The following is a 21,672-nucleotide window of genomic DNA, read 5'->3' as shown; positions in this document are numbered from 1 at the left end:
GGGTGAGGGGGAGGGAAGGAGGTGGGGTTATAACTAGTTAGTAACTACGACCTACCTGAAGTTAGGTGGGTGAGTGGATGACAGGTGGCTACAGCAGTGACAGTGGGTAAGGCCAAGGTGGATGAGGCAGAAGAGAGGTGACGACATGGGATGGATGACAATGAATGAACTGTGTGCCGATACAGCGGGATGAGGGGTATTGGTGGATGACTCCACCTGAGGTGGGGGTGGGTGACACAGTGGAATGAGGGTATAGGTGGATGACTACACTTGACGAGGGGGTGGGTGATACAGCGGGATGAGGGGTATTGGTGGATGACTCCACTTGAGGTGGGGGTGGGTGATACAGTGGGATGAGGGTACAGGTGGATGACTCCACCTGAGATGGGGGTGGGTGATCCTGGACAAGTCATGTATGGGTAAATGGATGAGGTGTATGAAGAAGGTCATGGGGAAATACAGTGGGAGAGTTATGAGTAAGGGACAGTGAGTGAGTGAATAAGGTGGTGTGGATGCCAGTAGGTGAGTAGGGAGTGAGAGACAATGAATGAGGCGTGAGTAGTTACTCATGGGAGAGTTGTGGGTGAGTGAGGCTTGGTAGACTAAAGCTGATGAGCAGGGTGTGGGATCTGGTGGGTGTAGTATGTGTAGTGTACATGGGTAGGCAACAGTGGGTGCACTGAGGGTAGTGGGCGTGCTGTGGGTGCCTGATTACCAAAAATGGCAAACGACTGTGGGTGAATTCTGGGTGGGGTGATGGTGGATGAGATGTGAGTAGAGGGGGGAGGAATGTTAGTGGGTGACACTGAACGAGTTATGGGTGAACTGTGTGTGTGTGTGGGGGGGGGGAACAGAATATGGGTGACAGAAAACGGGTAAGATGTGGGCCGGGAGTACTGGATCGATTGTGGGTGAAACTGTGGGGGAGGAGGGGGGTAGGTGAGCGCACAGGTGACACAACAACTGTGGGTTATGACTGCAGGTTTGTGGCCAGCTGTGAGGGAGAATGCCATGGGATAGTGCTTAGGGGTGGGCAAGAGGAGGCCAGCACTGTGTGGGTACTTGATAGCAGGTCAATGACCGGGGGGGTTAGCTGTGGGAGTGTGCCGACAGGCTAGCTGTGAGTGGGAGACCCCGGGTGAGCTGTGGGTGGGTGGCACCGGGTGAGCTGCGGGTGTGTGATCGAGGGTGAGCTGTGGGAGGGCGACCCTAGATGAACCGGTGAGTGTGTGACCCCGAGGTGAGCTGTGGGTGTGTGACCCTAGTGGGAACATAACCCTGGGTGAGAATGTGGTAGTGTGATCCCTGACTGAGTTGTGGGGTGGATGGCCTTGGGTGAGATGTGGGTGGGTGAGCCCCTGAGTAAGCTGTGGGTGTGTAAGGGTGAGCGACCCTGGGTGACCTGTGGGTGTGTGAGTAACGGTGGGTGATCCTGGGTGACCTGTGGGTGTGTAAGGACGAGCGACCCTGGGTGACCTATGGGTGTGTGAGTAAAGGGAAGTGACCCTGGGTGACCTGTGGCTGTATGAGTAAGGGTGAGTGACCCTAGGTGACCTATGGGTGTGTGAGTGAAGGTTAGTGACCCTGGGTGACCTGTGGGTAAGGGTGAGTGACCCTGGGTGACCTGTGGGTAAGGGTGAGTGACCCTGGGTGACCTGTGGGTAAGGGTGAGTGACCCTGGGTGACCTGTGGGTGTGTGAGTAAGGGTGAGTGACCCTGGGTGACCTGTGGGTGTGTGAGTAAGGGTGAGTGACCCTGGGTGGGTCGTGAGTGGGTGAGAGTGGGTAAGGAGTGTGGACTGTGAGATGAGCGGTGGGGCCGGCGGAGAGGAGCGATCGAACAGCAGAGAGTTGGTTAGCGAGTCCTGGGGAAGAGGCGTGCGTACGTGCATGCGTGTGTGCATGCGTGCGCATGAGTGCCAGCTTGCGCGTGCGTGCGTGCATGCGTGCGCCCGGTGTGTGTACGTGTGTATGTACATGTGTGAGTGTATGTGTATATGTGTGTGTATATGTGTATATATAAGTGTGTGTGTGTGTGTGTGTGTGTGTGTGTGTGTGTGTGTGTGTGTGTGTGTGAAGAATAAAGTGTATGGGTGAATGATAAAGAGCCGTAAATGACTGAAGAACGAGGACAATGAATAATGGGAGTGTACAACCCCGCCTATACATTCACACACACACACTAACCTATAACAATACTCACTTTACCGAAGCCTTACAGACGATTCATGAGGGCCAAACGAGCCGTCAAGTGTACTGTAACTGTACGTTCAAAGATTCCGTTCAGCAAAAATGCACAATACAGATGTATCATTCAGGCTGATGTTCAATTTCTAACGTGTGGGTGACCAAGTGCTTGGTGAGGCGTGATCGGGTGTACACCCTCCGATGACTCGGTGTGGTGAACCGGTTCAAATAGGCCTAGATTATGGTGGTGTGTGTGTGTGTGTGTGTGTGTGTGTGTGTGTGTGTGTGTGTGTGTGTGTGTGTGTCTGTGTGTGGACTACGGCGACGTGTGTGTTGTGGTGACGTGCCATGACGACCTGATGTTCCTGTGATGACGGTCGCTACCGTGTGTGGTGATGACTACAGTGGCGTGGTGGTGATGACGACTGACGGGTCATCATGATGAGTGGCCACAGATGTGGCGTGTGTGTGTGTGTGTGTGTGTGTGTGTGTAATGATGACCCCCTACAGCGTCTGCTGGCGCGTAAGCCATGGTGATCGGAAGCGTGTGGGACGCCCATAGGTGTGTGTGTGTGTGTGTGTGTGTGTGTGTGTGTGTGTGTGTGTGAGGGGATGAATGGTGATCTAAGCGACGGTGAGCGATGATGTGGATAGCTACAGTGACGCGCGGTGACTTAAAGACAGTGAAAACGATGACTTCGTCGCGCGGTGATGGTGATGTATGGTGACGACCCAGGTGATGGTATACGGTGATGGGAATGTGGTACATGGAGGGGATGGGTGTGGATGTGGAGGTGTTTGATGGTGTGGAGGTTATATGTCTCCCCTCCCTCAAGCAGGGTTCAAGTGTCCCAGCCAGACGGACCCCAGCTCACGGGCCGGCCTGGGGTACACACAAACTAGGTCACGAGAGCAGCAGCAGCAGCAGCAGCCCAGCCGGCAGACGCGGGGGCGGGGGAGGGGAGGGGGAGACGCGGGGGCGGGGCAGGGAGGGGAGGGGGGCGGACCCTCAAATGTGAACCCTCCCTCAAGGGCGTCTTACTCCTCCACACGCCCGCCTCCCACGTAGTCTTCACTCTTTAAGGCTCCCTCAAACCCCCCCTTCACATGGACCAGAAAACACCCCCCTCCCTTCACATGCACAAGGGCCCTCTCATAGATACGGTCCCCCATATTTATTAGGCCCCTCACATGGAACGTGCCTTTAACAAGCAACCTGCCCCTCACATGGAACCGGTCCCCCAATATTACGGCCAATCCCTCCCATGTAACCACCCCCCTTCACATGTGTCAGCCTGTCACAAGTACATAGCTCTTCACATGTCCCATCCCCTCGCACATACCTGGTCCTTCACACGTCCCAGCCCCTCACACGTACCTGGTCCTTCAAACGTCCCAGCCCCTCACACGTACCTGGTCCTTCACATGTCCCATCCCTTCGCACATTCCTGGTCCTTCACACGTCCTAGCCCCTCACACCGACCTGGTCCTTCACACGTCCTAGCCCCTCACACGTACCTGGTCCTTCACACGTCCCAGCCCCTCACACGTACCTGGTCCTTCACACGTCCCAGCCCCTCACGCGTACCTGGTCCTTCACACGTCCAAGCCTCTCACACGTACCTGGTCCTTCAAATGTCCCAGCCCCTCACACGAACCTGGTCCTTCACTTACCCTAGCCCATCACACGTACTTAGCCATTCACATGTCCTGGCCTCTCATACACACCTGGCCTTTCACATGTCTCAGCCCTTCATGCGTCCCAAGCCCTTCAAATGTACCAGCTCATCACAATATACCGGCCCCTCACACGTACCGAGCCCCTCAAATGTCCCAGCCCCTCACACGCACCTAGCCCCTCACACGTTCCGGCCCCCCCATACGCATCTTGCCCTTCCATTGTACCAGCCCATCACACATGCCTACCCCCTCACATGTCCCGGCCCGTCAGCTAAAAGGTACCTTGTCCCACTCACATAAATGTGGTCTTACATAAGTACCCGGCCTCTATCACGTAGTTGGTCATATATATATATATATATGTAACTTGCTCCTCATACGTAGCTGCCTCTTCAAAATAATGTTTCCCGACTCTTTATATGTACCTAGCGTCTCGGAGGTACCAAGTTCCTCGTCTGTACTTATCCTCTCGTACATACATATGTGCCTGGCCTGCCCCTCGTATGTACCTAGCCTGTGATATGTAACGAGTCCCCCCCATGTATACGAAGTTTGCCTCACAGATGAACTCGACCCCTTTACACAATCCCGATTCCTCACAAGATCCTGACCTCTCTCACGAACCTGGCCATGGCGCCTCACATGAACCCAAGTTTCCTCACACGATCCCGGCCCTTCACATCATGCCGGCTCTTCACACGATCTCGGCCCCTGACTTATACCCAGCCTACAACAACAAGCAACCCTCTCAAAGTACCGTGTATATCTAGTACACGTCATTCCTTACAGTGATCTGATTCCCCTGGTCTACTGGGTCTACAAGAGGTATTTTGAACCTCTCTCACACACACACACACACCAGGAACCTTACATACACTACGTATCTTAAACATGCGCCTGATTGTCTTTTCTGTATCCCGTCACTAATACATACCCGACCTCTCGCAGGTCACTGGTCCTTAACATGCACTCGTCGTCTCAAGTGCCTAGCGCCCCCTTTACATGTAATCGGCCACTGACACGTACCTGGTCCTTCACACGCACCTGACCCCCCTCAGACCTAACTGGCCCCCTTTCACATGTACCTGGCCCCTCAGGCATACACGACCCCTCTCACATGTACCTGACCCCTTACAAGTACTCGGCCCCAATCACATGCCAGGGACCCCTCAAGTCTACTCGGCCATTTACACGTACATGGTCCCTCTGAAAGACCCAGCTCCTTACCACGTTCCTGTCCCATCCTTACTCCTCCAGCGTACTCACCCCGTCTACCGAGCAGCTTACATATACTGTACAGCCCCACCCTTCTAACACATACCCGCCAAGTACATGGAACAAAAATGTCACATAAGTAACTTGTCTCCCACATGTGCTCAACCTCTCCCGACTCTTCACATGCACTTATCATCCCATTATGTATCTAGTTCCTCAACAATGCGGCTCCTCACGCACCCAGTTCCTCTCATGTACTATGCCTCTCACACTTATCCTGGCCCTTCACATGAACCTAGACCCTTAACTAAACCTAACATGAAACTAACCCTTCACATGTACTCGCCCCTCCTATGTACATATGTACTTCATAGGCACTGGATCACTCGTATGTACCTGACACATCCTATTCAAGAAGCCCTTCACATGTTCCCCCTAGCAACTGACACGTACCATTGCCTTTACGTGCTACCAGCCCCCCTCACATGAACCTCACCCCTCAAAAGTAACCGGCCCTAGAATGGATCCAGCTCTCATATAACCCCGACCTCTTGCATATACCCGGCCACTTACGGCCAACCAGCCCTCATAAGTGACCGGTTCCTCACATGCTCCTGCCTCTAGTGTGTGTCACATACACCTGATCCCTTTATCTTACAGGGTCACAACACAGGCACCCGGCGCTTTACAGTTAGCTGGTCCCGTACCTGTGTTTACGCCATAGTGTATTAGGCCTCTCATATATATATCTTCCATCCCTCACATGTCACTGGCTCCTCACAAAAACATCAGCCCCTCACAAGTACGTACGTGGCCCGATAGATGTGCCCGTCCCCTTACCTCTAGCCGATGGCCCTCTCCGTATACTCGGCTCTCCTGGGTAGCAGATCCCTTACACCAACCTGGCTTCTCACATACGTCGGACACTTCATCCATGGCCAAGACCCGTTTACAAGCCCTACCCTTCGCATGCAGCAGGCCTTTTGGTATTCACCAGCACTTCACACATCCCCCAGCTCTTCTCCACACGTTCCCTCCCCTGTTAATGTAGTAAGTCCATACTCATACCCAACCCTCTCTATACGTACCTGTCTCTGTACCAATGGTACGCAATCCCTCACATGTAGCCGGCATCTCACGTGCACCCTGCCAACTCAAGAACATCAAACCCATTACATGGATCCGGCTCTGCCCATGTACCTGGTTCCTTATATGACCTCCCTCACGTAACCCGTCGTTCACTTGTGGTTGGACGGTCACATGTGATCCGCCCTCCATATCTAAGTGGCCCGCCCCTTTTAGTTAATCCGCACTTGTAGCAATACCTTCTAATGCAGATGATCATAAAACATGTACCCTGTCGGTCATATGTAGCCGGAACGTCACATATACTTGGCCTTCTATATGTGATCTTTTGCTAACAAGGCATCTCATTTGCACCTAGCACATGCAACTGTTTCCTGTCTTTCACATGTTCTAAACCCTAATAAATATCTGGACTCTTGAAATGTACCTGGTCCCTTCACATATACCTAGTCCCTTGCTTGCACCAGGCCTCCCGGCTATATGCAGTCCCCTCATATGTATCTGGCCTTTTAAAGAAAACGCGATTCCTTCCATGTAATAAGCCTAGTCCAAGTACCTAATCTCTTTTATATACCAGTTTTCTCACTTCGTCCCTATTCCTCACGTCTCCCCATCACTGTCTCGTGTTCCCGGTTCCTCACGACCCATCTCGTACATCACCATCCTGTGGTACGCACTAGGGAGCCTAGCATAGTTCATGAGCAGGACATACAACACATCCTACGACTGACGTTGCCCAGTCGATGCCTTGCGAACCCTGGCTCCCTGAAGGGGTATGGAGCACTGTGACTGGCGTGGGCGTCTGACCGACTCTGAACGATAGAGTTAGGACGACACATGGGCAGCGAATGCTCTTCCTCCTCACGGTTTTCGAAGACATTTTCCGTAAACATAGAATGGGATCAAAATGCTGAAATACAAGAGAGTTGGGATGAGGGAACAAGCACATAAGACTTGGACGCGCGAGAGTACAAGCACAATAAGACTTGAGCGCGCGAGAGTACAAGCACATACGACTGGGGGGCGAGGATACAAGCACACACGCCTGGGCGCCAGGGTACAAGCACATGCAAGCACAAGGGTAAAAGGACATGCGCGCGAGGCGCCAGGATTTAACCACATGCTCGTGGGGACGAGCGTACAAACACATGGTGCTTTCCTATTAACTTGCTTAAACTGATCATACTAATCTCATGGGCGAGTACACAAACGTTTTCCTGTCTCCTGGTCCCCAAACGTTCCTAGTTCCAGGTCCCTCAAACGTTCCTATTTCATGCCCCCCCCCCCCTAACGTTCCGTTCTCCCAATGAGGCCCCAGGCCTTGAACTGTGACCCATCAACCTGGAAGTGTGGTCTCAGTCCCCATATATATATGATCCCAACCCTTATATCTGACCCTAAGTCCTGAAATGTGACCTCCCAGACTCTGGGCGTAAACTTAGCCCCCACGTGTCAGGCCTCGTCCCACAGTGTAACCCCAAGTCCCAGTGTGACCCAAGCCCCCATTCTCTGACACTAGTCCGACTGTGAACCCAGTCCCTAGATGAAGACCTCAAGCCCCCCTAGAGTCCCAAAGAGTAACTCCAGTCCCAGGGTGTGACCCAGTCTCGCAAAATGACCTTTGCCCTAGAATGTGACCCCCCCCCCCCCAGGCCGAGTAAGGCAACGCAACCCGGTTCCGGCGCAAAATTCGGGTCAGTGACAGAAGTGTTTTGGTAACAGCGGAGCTGAGAGAGGGAAATTCCCCCACCGCGCCGGCCACCCACACACCAGTATTGCCAACACTCCTCACTGGAAAACATTCATCTCCATCACACTATACGAATGAACACCGGCCCCATTTCTTCCTCCCCTCGGATACCAACGACCGGTACTTCGAGACAAATGATAAAACCAGAGCTGTCGCGCATGCGCCCCATTTTCCCTCTCAAAAGATCTGCCAAAACGAACCGCGCGGAGAATCGTATAATACGGCGGCCGTGGTAATGCTGCAGCTAACGTGAACGGGACCGCATCATCGATACAGGAGCATTCGGACACGGGTGTCAGCTGTGGCCGGCTAGCCTGCAACACCCCGTGTCCTGCTGACCTCCACCCACGCCTCCCACCGCCACTCCTCAGCCGCACCCACCGGTCCTCAGCGCGAACCGGTGTGGGGACGGGCCACAGTGAGGACACGCTGAGCATTATACGTGAGACGAGAGAGAGAGAGAGGGGGGAGGAGTGTCTCTCTCTCTCTCTCTCTCTCTCTCTCTCTCTCTCTCTCTCTCTCTCTCTCTCTCTCTCTCTCGCAGTATGGCCGAATATTTATAGTTTATCGAGGGCGGTGGCACCACCTTCGTAGGGAGGGAGGGAGAGGGAGAGAGGGTGGTAAGCAGCAGCAGCCAGCCAGCCAGGCAGCCCTGGTGCTCCTGCCTATCGCCCGCTGCTAATGGACTAAAGTCAGGTTAGGTGGCGCGAGCGTCGATACGGAGCGGCGCCGACAGCATCCATCCCGCTGGTCGGTTCATTTCCTCACACCGCTTGCTAAATAGTCCCCCCCCTTTCCCTCACCCCGACCAGGTGTTTTATCCACACTCACTTAAAAGGGGGGGGGGAGGACGTGAGCGGTCGGCCAGAATTTCCTTTTTTTTTTAAAATGTCCATTGGAGCCTCCCTGGCTGAGGTGGTGGCTTTGTGCGCTTTATACGATACCGCCGGCCTAGCCTAGGTAGGCTATACACACTTGCCGGTCAGCTGTGTTGCCGGCGGACCACGCCAAGCAGTCTCTCCTTCTGCTGCTGCCAGGAAAGTAACACACACACAGACACACACACATACACACACACACACACACACATACACACACGTACACACACACACACACGCCGTCTAAGCGTGATAACGATGGGTTCAATGTTTGAAAACTTACTGTAGAAATGCCAGCCAGCCCCGCTACGAAGAACGCGATGAATGCTGAAGAGGATTTCCCCTTGCATCTGTACGCATGGGCGACATTTCGCGTATCATTTGTTCTGGTGATGATGAGGGACATTATCTAGTCATTACAAAAACAATCACACAATGTGCGAGTTATCTTTGTGATCACGGGAGACAAAACATTCAGCTCCGCCAAGGAGCATGAATGTCTCAACAAGGCTGTGTTCATCCCCATTACAGTGTGGCTAAGAAACACTCACGCCTCTGCTCTCCTCAGCCATTATGTATAAAACAACTACTTCTTCACCTTATTTACTCCACTACAAACTAGGCTCTAACCTCCTATGTGTGACAACCTTCCCGAGCGTGCGCGCGGCCTCCACCGAGCCTATCCCCATGTCTGATTATTTTGTGTGAGTGCGTTAACATCCATACGGATATATAAGCATGTAAAATACACGCAGGTGTAGCCGAACTCCACCTGCACGCGGTTCCACGGCGAGTAAAAGTCACTCTTGGAGTGTACAGTCTCGTAAAAGGAACTTCTTACACCAAAGGAGTCCAGGTTTCCCAGCTACCTGGTGTAGCGCAGCTTTGGGGCTGTAGAAACCACTGGAAAGAGGTCCTGGCTAAATACCGGAACCCTCTTTTACAAAGTGGTAATTAGGAATAGATTCATAAATGAAACAAAACACAGGGATGTAAGTTAGCTCTCTAACCCCGGGATCCCCTTTTATGGGACTCCTGTTTTCGAGACTAGCGTCCCAAGCCGGAAGGTCCTCAAAGATGTTATACTAAAACTTCTTAGACGTATGTTGCATATTCATTTGTATGCATGTTTGACTCGTCATACATATATGACTGTTTCATACATATATCTATACATAAACATACACCCACACACATTTCATATATGTACGTATATATATATATATATATATATATATATATATATATATATATATATATATATATATATATATATATATATATTCCTGCTTCAATGTTTATCAAGGTTCTGTGGCTCAAAGTGAAGCTTATGCTATTTAGAGATGGGAACTTTCCCCGTTCACATATTCCCATAAAGCGTCCATGACAGTCTGCTGAAACTAGACCATTCTTCTTTTTTTTTTTTTCTTGTCAGCAGTTGAACCAGAGAGAGAGAGAGAGAGAGAGAGAGAGAGAGGTGGGCGAAGATGTGCCCTTTGCTTGCTTCATTATCCTGATCCTACCACAGTGCAAGATTACGACAGCAGAGAATCTCGTTGTGGGCTGTCCTGTCCCATGTGCTCCAATCCTACCTCCATATCAGTCCCCTCCTTCTTATGGCTAGCTTGTCCCCTCCTTTTTCAACCCATCCGTTCCTCCTTCCCCCCTACATAGTGTCCGTCCCCTTCCACTACACCTCGCTCGTCCCCTCCCACTACGTCCCGCCCGTCCTCTCCACCGTACACACCTCCTACCCCCCATCCCTTCCCCTTCCACTCCGCCCGTCCCTATCTCCCTCACATCTCTAGCCACAGTCCTCTCCTGACGCATTAATTACTGGCACGATATTCAACGCCAGAATTAGCCTGGTGACCACCGTAGGTGGGAGCCGAGTTATGTATGGCGAGAGCCAGCGTGGGCTACCTGGGATGGGACGGGGCAGTGTTCTGGTGGGAGGCTCCACTGTGGGGGATGGGACGAGGCAGTGTGCCGTTGGGAGGCACCACTGTGGGGGATGGGACGGGGCAGTGTGCTAGTGGGAGGCACCAACGTGGGGGATGGGACGGGGCAGTGTGCTAGTGGGAGGCACCAATGTTGGGGATGGGACGGGGCAGTGTGCTAGTGGGAGGCACCAATGTGGGGAATGGGACGGGGCAGTGTGCTAGTGGGAGGCACCAATGTGGGGAATGGGACGGGGCAGTGTGCTAGTGGGAGGCACCAATGTGGGGGATGGGACGGGGCAGTGTGCTAGTGGGAGGCACCAATGTGGGGGATGGGACGGGGCAGTGTGCTAGTGGGAGGCACCACTGTGGGGGATGGGACGGGGCAGTGTGCTAGTGGGAGGCAACACTTTGGGGGATGGGACGGAGCAGTGTGCTAGTGGGAGGCACCACTGTGGGGGATGGGACGGGGCAGTGTGCTAGTGGGAGGCAACACTTTGGGGGATGGGACGGAGGGGAAGTGTGTTGGTGGGAAGCGCTACTGTCGGAGATGGGGCGCAGCAAAATGCGTACACAACAGAATGATCTGCCAGTGCTAATAAGGCAGCGTGGAGGCAGGAGGACAGAGGGGGAAGTAAAATTATGCCCAAAACGGACGGTGTGAGAAAAGGAAAAGGAGGCAGTGTAGAACTGATGACGTAGAATGCTAATGCGATAATACAGGGGCAACGGGAAAGAAAACTAGTCAATTATCAAAGGCCCTACCCCCTATATACAAGGCCAGCGCCTCCATAAGAATCCTCCTCCTTTTCTATATCACCCTCAAACGATGCATAACTACAAGGATGTTCTCTTAATATAGACTCCTCATCAAGATGGTCGTTCATCAGAGTGCGAACAAACTCGCTTCCAAAAAACTATGACCCGAGTAAATCATCTGTCAAAGTGTCAATGTAAGCAAACATTTACACACACACACACACACACACACACACACACACACACACACTTATCCTCCACTTTTATTTCTGACATACTTGCAAACGCAAACCACAGCTTCTTTGTCATCGTTTACCAGAATGAGTATGAAATTATCACCTGCAGACGACACGACACGACAGTCTAAAATTGGACGTTGAAAAGATCACACCTTCCAGTGGGCCGCTGGAAATCTGAAATCAATTTTTCGTACAGACCACCGACTCAAACAAGCGTTTTCATATGACGACAAAAAGAAAAAGATAATGTGAAAGATTAACATCTTTAACGTAGTTTGCATCTGACAATCTGACCTCGCGATCTGTGGGTGTCTCGCGGCACCGTGGAAGCGGAACTGAATCATGTGGTGGGTAAGGGGGCGAATATTCTGGGAGCATAGCAATAAGAGACCTGCGTAAATGTACAGAAACGTAAAAGCTGTACCAAATTAGAACGAATAGAAGGGAGTTCAAGTCAGATTCTATGAGTAAATCGAAATCCTCTGACTTACAGAATTATAAAAGGCAATTCGCATTTAATCATCAAGCAGAAATCTTTTTTTCAAAGAAATAACACAAACTTCAAAGTGAGAGTGTCACTATAAGAAGGATGGAACCTTCTATTCAATATCAAAGTTTCAGTAACACAAGGGTGCCAAAGAATGACCAGATACTCTATAGGAAACCTCGTCTTGATTTTATTGATTATTCAACGACAGGACTTTGCACCATGCAAGGCTCCTTATTCATCTGGTAATGAGCGAGTGAGCTCTAAGCCACACCCGCTACCTCCACAATCCGTAAGACCTCCGTCAGGTCAGACTGACAAGGCTGGGGGCAGACGAGAACACTGCACGACAGACGGTCATGCTGCCAAGGTCTCCCACACCTGCGTCGATCAGTCATTTTTTTTTTTTTATGTTTTCCCCGAACAAGTCATGACGTTCGCTTGTGTCACTGACGAGCCGGACTCTCGGGGGATGGGGGCCAGGCGAGTACGAATATGACGTCAGTGTGCAGGTATACCTCACGATACGTCGTATCCACGTTACATGGTAGTGGTGCTGCCTACCGCTGCTGTCGCTGGAGACAGACACCAGACCAACCAGTCCATACACAAATATGATACGGATGGGAAGGAGGCCACACCCACTGCTCCATACACAAAGACCATAAAAAAAGAAAGACAAAATGAACTTAAGAAATCCAGCCTCACCATCATTTGTGTGGCTGCTGGAGTCCGTATTTCATACATTTGCTGGCCTTGGCATCCTTGTAGGTGCTGAAAAAAAACTAAATACCACAAGAAGAATTTATCTGAAAAAGCAATAATAATAATAATGATAATAATAATGATGATATTCATAATTATGAATATGATAATTAAATGAATAGATGAGGATAATAAATGTCCTAGGTTCATCGTTAATTATTTGATTCTTGTTTTCAATTCATCAAGGACGGCAAATAAAGTGAACACTAGCAGTCGACCTCTTAATAATACCTCATATAAAATGTCAAAAGTAAGTAATATATAAGAAATTACCATTATTATAATAATCATCATTAATACTGCTACTACTATCATACTATTATCATTATCATTATTACTACCACTATTATTACTTATCATTACTAGCAGATTTGTGCCCTCCGCACCTTCTCCTGCTCTCTCATGAAGGTGGCTACATTATTTTCCCTCGCTACCACCAACTCTATGGATGCCACACACTCTCTCACCGCCAACACACCCTCCAACCCTGGCCACTATATTCGCCCTCCCTGGCTATTACATCCTCCCTCCCTGGCCGCCGAACCCTCTCTTACCAATACACCTTGAACGGCGGAATGGCACTGTTCAGTGGCTACAACCATCCACCCATTTTACCTATTCAGACCTCCTATATTGCCTTCGTAATCTTCCCGCTCTACATTAACATATTTTCCCGATAATACATCACCCCATTAACCAGTAATATCTATCATCTGAGGGAAATAGGTCAATCATTGGCAACTGTGTATGGCGGTTAGTCATCGTGCGTCTACCAACTTCCTTAGAGTGTCAACAAGTGGTTACTACCCCTGTTTGTGAGCAGACATAGACACAAGCAAACAAGGACGCCTTTTATAGTATAACTTACCAATACTATTATCGCATTTATTATCATATCATCATAATTTCTATCATCAATGCTAAGTTATGACTGTCAATACCATCATTATCATCATCATCATCTTGTAAACCCTAGACCGATTTCTGGTCCTCCTGTGGTTTTCCTGGAAAGACTAAGGTCCATGCGGAAGCAAGGTAAATTGGGCTCCTCGTCAGTAAAAAGGTCCTCGGTAACGGAAATACAGTCTCGTATTGTTACCACTTGTAGGCAGAGTTCGCTGACACTAACAAATGTTACATGACTTGCCTTAAGCACACAATCCCCCTCTAAGAGGCTCCAAAAGCGCTCAGGAAGTAAGCCACATCCATCAGTCGGAACCAAGGGTCAAGGAATGCGGTGAGGTGGGTGGCTTTGTGAGGCGAGCACAGGGCAATGCCAAAGTGTTCAGTGTTTTCAGTATGGTCTACTGATGTGGTGAATCGGTGTATGTAATGTTGGGAAGATAGGCGCTATACAAAGCACAGAGAAAGCGTAACTCGTACCTCCCTGGGGATTGCAGTTTCAGATGGGTAGTATGTCTGGCTCAGTGGAGTTTAAGACTTCGTTAAGAGCGCTTGACCAGTCATTATGGTGGGAGTAAATCTTTGTTTTCTTGGGGAAATGGAATATATCATCCCAAGTCGAGCTAATTTTCAGATAATGGACTGTTGTTCTCGTGACAATTTAAGGGGATTAGTCAATGTACATCAGAACATTCTAATCCGACCTGAACAAATACATGTTTCTAGTTCCGTGAAGCATATTTCAGATGCGATATTTTTCTTGATGCGCATTGTTTCGGGAGATGAAGTCCCACTTAGCTTGCCCTTCCATCGAACTTAATAATCTACTCTGCCCATGAAACCATAAAACAACCATATTCATATGGGGAAAAATGCGAAGTAAACATTGACAATTAAAAGGACGGGCGAGAATTGAAATGACAGCAACATTCCTCTCAACTCTTGTTGTCCACTGGATGATTATTCCTCCTACGGTGACCACACTGGGTCTGAACACCTGGCTAGGTGCTGGCCAGACGGAGGTGTTGGTGGCTAACCCGCACCATACTCCCAGTCTCTCGCGTGACTGCTCGTTCCGTCACCAGTCCCACGCCAAGTTCAGCTGGCGATACCCCCGCTGCCTGACGAGCCGTGACCTCCGACCCACGCAGCTCAGTGCTATCAATTCCCTCTGAGTGCCTCGAAACCCACGTCTCCCAGCTCCAGAACTCTGCGCTATTATATTCACGTGGATATGACAAAAATAAATACTGATTTTATGTGATGTCAAACATATTCTGCAGCCGGAGAAACTGGAAATATAAGCCCAACCAGTTCTAATGCCTCTGAATGTCATATTCTGAATTTATACCTCTAGAATGATTGAATCTGGTTAATTTAGTGTGTGTGTGTGTGTGTGTGTGTGTGTGTGTGTGTGTGTGTGTGTGTGTGTGTGTGTGTGTGTCTGTCTGTCTGTCTGTGCGTGCGTGATTACTGCTTGTGTGATCCGGGGAGGATTTTATACTCGTGTTGCCCCGTCTGTGTGTGTAATCATCAAAGGGTAATCACCCGTTTGTATGGTACGGGGAGGGAGTTCTATACTCGTAAAGCCTCATGTGTTCAACACTCCCTCCCTCTTCCTCTTCTTCTTCTTGCTGTGCCCGACACGACACGGGCAGAATGTGCCTCAACCATGACCATCTTGAGTGAAAGGAGAATATGAGAAGAAAAACAATGAAGAAGTTAATCAGACATCCTCAGGTGTTTATGACCTGACTCAAAGGCAAAAATCTGATACAAAAAGGAAGTTCCAGGGCCTCGCTGTTCGAAAGGAGGAGGTATCATAATAGTCCATCGTCGTGTGGCTGGTCTCCTCACAGACGCCATAGGAAGCAAAAGCAAGACGCTAATCAAAAGTCTATAAACCCCAGAGGATGGAGCACATTCAGGCAGTTCACCGTACGAGAGCAGGTGCCAAAATAATGCACGTAGAATAAGGAGAAGGCAGCAACAGCACGACGGACAGAGAAGTATGGCTGAAGACAGGAGATGCCTGGAGAACTGCTGAGACGAAAGGCTGTTGATTCCGCTGTGGTTAATAAGATAAGATGTCTCTATGGTCAAACTGCGTACCTGGTACAAAATGAAATTCTTTATGGTTAGACGCTCAATTCCAAGTTACAAAGTACAGAAATTATGAAATAAAAATTACAAAATATCACATAAAGGAGGCCGACAAAGAGCCACCCCCAAACATCCAAGTGATACTCCACGATGGGGCAACTAACATCGCGTCAATGTAAGAAACCCCAGCTTATGGGTAGCAGACTTTGCCATGTTCAACACTTGGGGTTTCCTGGATAAAGTCGAGGATACACCCAATATGTTCATCTTACTCTAGCCATCAACTGCGGTGTTCTGAGACTAAATAGAGGGGAAAAGGTTTACATTTAGAAAGAATATGGGTAGAAATTGAATTTTAGTACTAGTGAATTTAACCAGGTTTCTTCTACCCGAATACGATACATCATGCAAATCTGAATTAAGAGAGATGTGTTCCGTAAAAGAAGGAGAATAAGCCTTAAAGTTAGATGCAGAGGAGACATTATTTGAAGTAACTGTGCATAACTGTGCATCAGCCTCCAAGAAGAAAGGGAAAGCTTACCCCTGCCTTACACTGAGCACCCCTATGATCACAGAAAACCCCAGACAACAACAAACACAACACTGACAAAACATATACACACCGAAGTGACCTGAAAAGCCCTAAACAGCAGCCCTCTTCACCTGACCTTACACCATCCAAACAGACACACACATTTAAAACTACACTCCCCAGACACATACGAGTTACACCTCTTCGTTGCGCTCTAGATATCTATACAATATTACAAATACTGTGAACATATAACAAGATCATTTTTGCCCAGGGTGTAACTACCATACTGAACACTTATTGTAATCTGTCCAGTACTCACTTCAAGGTCTCATATACGTGCAGAACACCACAAACCTCATGACCTATGGTCCCGCCCAGTGGAAGTGGTTAGCTCCTCTGGGGAGGAAGGTAAGGTATGGTAAACATATACCCATGAGTGCATCAGCCCTTCATAAACCGCCAAAAATAATGCATTAGTCCCTCTCTTTATTCCCAAATGCATTAATCCCTCTCTTTCTTCCCAAATGCATTAATTCCTCTCTTTCTTCCCAAATGCATTAATCCCTCTCTTTATCCCCAATGCATTAATCCCTCTCTTTCTTCCCAAATGCATTAATCCCTCTCTTTCTTCCCAAATACATTAATCCCTCTCTTCCCAAATACATTAATCCCTCTCTTTCTTCCCAAATGCATTAATCCCTCTCTTCCCAAACGCGTTTATCCCCCCCTCGCTTCCCAAATGCATTAATCCCTCTCTTTCTTCCAAAACGCGTTAATCCCCCCCTCTCTTCCCAAATGCATTAATCCATCTTTCTTACCAAATGCATTAAATCCCTCCAATTCTCTCTCTCTCTCTTCCCCCACAGCGACGTGACGACGACAAGGTGATCGAACTGGCTCGCTCCATCAACACCATCCGCGCCAGGTTCGGTCAGAAGACCCTGCTGACCGGCGGCGGAGAGGCTGAGCCCTGGGGAACTGGGGACTACGAGGACGACGACCTACCCCCAGACACCATCGACAGGAGGAACTCTCTGCCGGGAGGACCCGTGAATACTACTTCTATGGCATTCCCTACCGCCCGGAGACACTCGATGCCCCACACAAGCCCTCTGACTGGTTCACAGAAGCGGATCTTCGCCAGGAAAATGTCGCTGGAAGAAGAAGTCTTAGAAGAGACTCAGACTGAAATCCAGGAAGGTGCTGAGGAGGATGACAATGAAGCGGGAGAGGAACAAGATGAGCGGGAAGATACTGAGAGAGAGGCCTCCGCCGCACATAAGGCCATGACCACAGAATGTCGTCCCGACTCGTCAACAGAGAATGAAGAACCGCGCGATAACACAGAGGGACAGAGCGACCTCCCGCAACCCGAGGAAGACCATACGTTGTAAAACACAAGTCCAGGGTTTCCATGACTCCTGTACCAGTGGCTACCCGACGTGTTCCTCAAGCCAACGGGAAGTAAGAGAGACAAAGTCTGCGAGGGACACCGCATCGGAAACGCCCCTCGTGACAAGAGGCGAAGGGTAGGGGGTGTTAGGGGGTGCAAGAAAGGACGTTCTGCTTCCGAAGGATAAGTGAAAGTCAAGTGTTGACACAAACTACAATCGCAAGGGCATCACTGTTGTACGTCGTGATGGCTCCTGCGGGATTACCGTTCGTCCCAGGAGCCACCACACAACGACACTTAGCTATCCTAGTGCATCTAAGTAGTGATATACTCATTATAATGAAGGATATTTTAGCGCGCGCGAGAGAGAGAGAGAGAGCAGCTGTTTTAGTTGGCAAAGTCTGTGATCAAATAATATTACTGCTTCCGATGTTCTCAATATTTTTCTTTTAGATAGTGGATGAAGATACTGCTTATATATATACCAATGGAAGAGTAACAACTAGATCTTATGTCTAAAAAAAAAAAAAATATTTTTCTATACAAATTTAAAAAAATCAAATAAATTTCATTAAAACTCAAAAAAAAATCATTAACTGTGATTTTTCACCATACAAATTAACAGTCATTCTAAAAAAAAAAAACTTCATTAACTGTGATTTTTTCACCATACAAATTAACAGTCATTCACATCTTAGACGATGGCGTGTGTTCAGACTAGCGCAGTGGGAAATATCATGAGGAGGAGGAGCACTTTCATCAAACTCTGTCAGTCTGGGAACTGATTCATACATCAACGTGTTCTCGTCTCGAAACAAAAGATACACAGATTTCTAACATATTTTTTTTTTCTCTTTATATCTGACTAAAAGAAGAAAAAAAAAAAATCCCACAAAGATTGTGCGAATGATTTCCTTTATCTGTTAAACAGGATGTGAAGTAATAAGTGCCACCGAGGCACGAGACTGTATAATGATATGCAAAAGCGGACTTCAACTGTCTGTGCTCACCTATGGCGAGGCTGCATCCCCGTCCGTTGACGAGAGGGAGTACAGTCTTGACGAGAGGGAGTACAGTCTTGACGAGAGGGAGTACAGTCTTGACGAGAGGGAGTACAGTCTTGACGAGAGGGGGTACAGTCTTGACGAGAGGGGTACAGTCTTGACGAGAGGGAGTAAAGTCTTGACGAGAGGGAGTACAGTCTTGACGAGAGGGAGTACAGTCTTGACGAGAGGGAGTACAGTCTTGACGAGAGGGAGTACAGTCTTGACGAGAGGGAGTACAGTCTTGACGAGAGGGAGTACAGTCTTGACGAGAGGGAGTAAAGTCTTGACGAGAGGGAGTACAGTCTTGACGAGAGGGAGTACAGTCTTGACGAGAGGGAGTACAGTCTTGACGAGAGGGAGTAAAGTCTTGACGAGAGAGGGTACAGTCTTGACGAGAGGGAGTACAGTCTTGACGAGAGGGAGTACGGTCTTGACGAGAGGGAGTACAGTCTTGACGAGAGGGAGTACGGTCTTGACGAGAGAGGGTACAGTCTTGACGAGAGGGAGTACAGTCTTGTCGAGGAACTTCTCTAAAGAAAAAAGTCCATAATTTCCCTGCTACTGAAAGTAGCGCAGCCTAGACCTACAGGATCTCCCGGAAAGATAAAAAAAAAAGGGGGGGTCCTGGAATCAAACTAGGACCCTTTCAATAAAGGAGCCTTGGAGCAATAATAAATAGATTATATGTGTTAGGGTCTACATGGTAAAAGCTGTTCCCTTATCTACACATTAGACCAATTGTCAGCCTCGAACTAACCTGTGACTAATCCACGTTGGCTGTAGAGGTAAGGCAAGAGTTTCATCCGGTACATCATGTCGCTGCTACTTTGGCTACCACGTCCTGCTGTCACACACGTCCTGCCCTCCTCCACATTCAGCGCCAGACGCACCATCGTTCTGGTGACGGAAGTCTGGCTTTCAGTATCATAACACTGCAGTCAAAGTATGATAATATTACAGTCATATCAAGTATAATGATGTTACAATCACCATCGGATAATCTTCTGCACGTCTCTACTGTTAATGTTGTAAAATATAACTTTGTTCTACTCCAGAGGATCTCTCTCTGTTCTACTGAAACGTATATCTTTGTTTTACGATAAAGGATATCTTTGTTGTACCTTAAAGTAAGTCTCTGTTCTACTTTTACAAGGTATGTCTTTAATCTACTGTTATGTTGTAAAGTATGTCTATTTTTCTATGGTTATATTGTAAAGTATGTGTATTTGTTCTGATGGTATGCTGTAAGGCTTTGTTCTACTGTTATGTTGTAAGGAATTCATTTGTTCTATTGTAAAGTATGCCTTTAATACAATGTTATGTTGTAAAGTACTTGTTCTACTATTATGTTGTATATGTATTTGGTCTACTGTTCTGTTGTAAAGTAAGCCTCTGATATACTGTGACGTTGTAAAGTATATATCTATTCTACTGTGACGTTGTAAAGTATATATTTATTCTACCGTGACGTTATATTCATTTGTTCTACTGTTACAATGCATCTTACAATTTACAATGCATCTTCTTTGTTACAACTGTTGCTGTGCACCTTGATGACACATGCCGTTGTTTACTGTGTAAACGAACTGTACTGAAACAGTGACTTAAAAGAAGCATTCGGTTGCTTAAATACCCTTCCACCAACTGTCATTTCTGAAGAGCCAATGATTATTAGCAGATACGTATACAAGAAATTGCTGCTGATAGCAGAAAAAAGTATTGTATATATATATATATATATATATATATATATATATATATATATATATATATATATATATATATATATATATGGTTATCCACAAGGAAACTGAATACGCGAAATGTCAAGCGCTTTCGTATGATTACAACGTCAGGACTGAGCACAGACAGGGAGGACTCGAATACAATATACCAGCCGCTACTGGGCAGGGCAGGCAAATGAATTCATAACCAAGTGACGTGATTAAGGCAGAGGTCACCCTCGACGACCTCTACTCTCTCAAGTTAAAAACTCACGTTAACCTATGTTCTGGGAGACACATTTTTCTTTCACTTATTAAGTGAAAAAGTTCTTGATACTTGGAATCTTCCGTTTTCTTGTGGTTTTACCGGCATCAAATAAACAGTCCCTCCTTGTTTACTTTTTGCATATATATATATATATATATATATATATATATATATATATATATATATATATATATATATATATATATATATATTTTCCCTGGGGATAGGGGAGAAAGAATACTTCCCACGTATTCCCTGCGTGTCGTAGAAGGCGACTAAAAGTGGAGGGAGCGGGGGGCTGGAAATCCTCCCCCTCTCGTTTTTTTTTTTTTTTTAATTTTCCAAAAGAGGGAACAGAGAATTGCGCCAGGTGAGGGTATTCCCTCAAAGGCCCAGTCCTCTGTTCTTAACGCTACCTCGCTAATGCGGGAAATGGCGAATAGTTTGAAAGAAAAAGAAATATATATATATATATATATATATATCTTTTCTTTCTTTCAAACTGTTCGCCATTTCCCGCATTAGCGAGGTAGCGTTAAGAACAGAGGACTGGGCCTTTGAGGGAATACCCTCACCTGGCCCAATTCTCTGTTCCTTCTTTTGGAAAAAAAAAAAAAAAAAAAAAAAAAAAAAAAAAAAAACATGCGATTGTCCATGACAATTGTCATGGACAATCGCATGTTTAACAAATGGCGTCCTAGCTTCGTCTCTTCGA

The 21,672-nt window shown here is 48.0% G+C and overlaps 1 protein-coding gene across 2 annotated transcripts in view; it reads left to right on the top strand.

The window, feature by feature from the left end:
* The window catches only part of LOC139753722 (uncharacterized), a 74,830-nt gene extending 54,249 nt beyond the window's left edge, over positions 1 to 20,581 (top strand). For both annotated transcript variants that reach the window (XM_071670471.1, XM_071670470.1), the window contains exon 6: positions 17,393 to 20,581. In XM_071670471.1, the coding sequence (XP_071526572.1) occupies positions 17,393 to 17,920 (528 nt within the window). In that variant the 3' untranslated portion in view covers positions 17,921 to 20,581. The remainder of the gene's footprint in view (positions 1 to 17,392) is intronic.
* The last annotated feature ends 1,091 nt before the right edge of the window (positions 20,582 to 21,672 follow it).

The sequence above is a fragment of the Panulirus ornatus genome, chromosome 15, assembly GCF_036320965.1.
Source record: "Panulirus ornatus isolate Po-2019 chromosome 15, ASM3632096v1, whole genome shotgun sequence".
NCBI lineage: Eukaryota > Metazoa > Arthropoda > Malacostraca > Decapoda > Palinuridae > Panulirus > Panulirus ornatus.
This window is presented reverse-complemented; position numbering and strand designations above follow the sequence as displayed.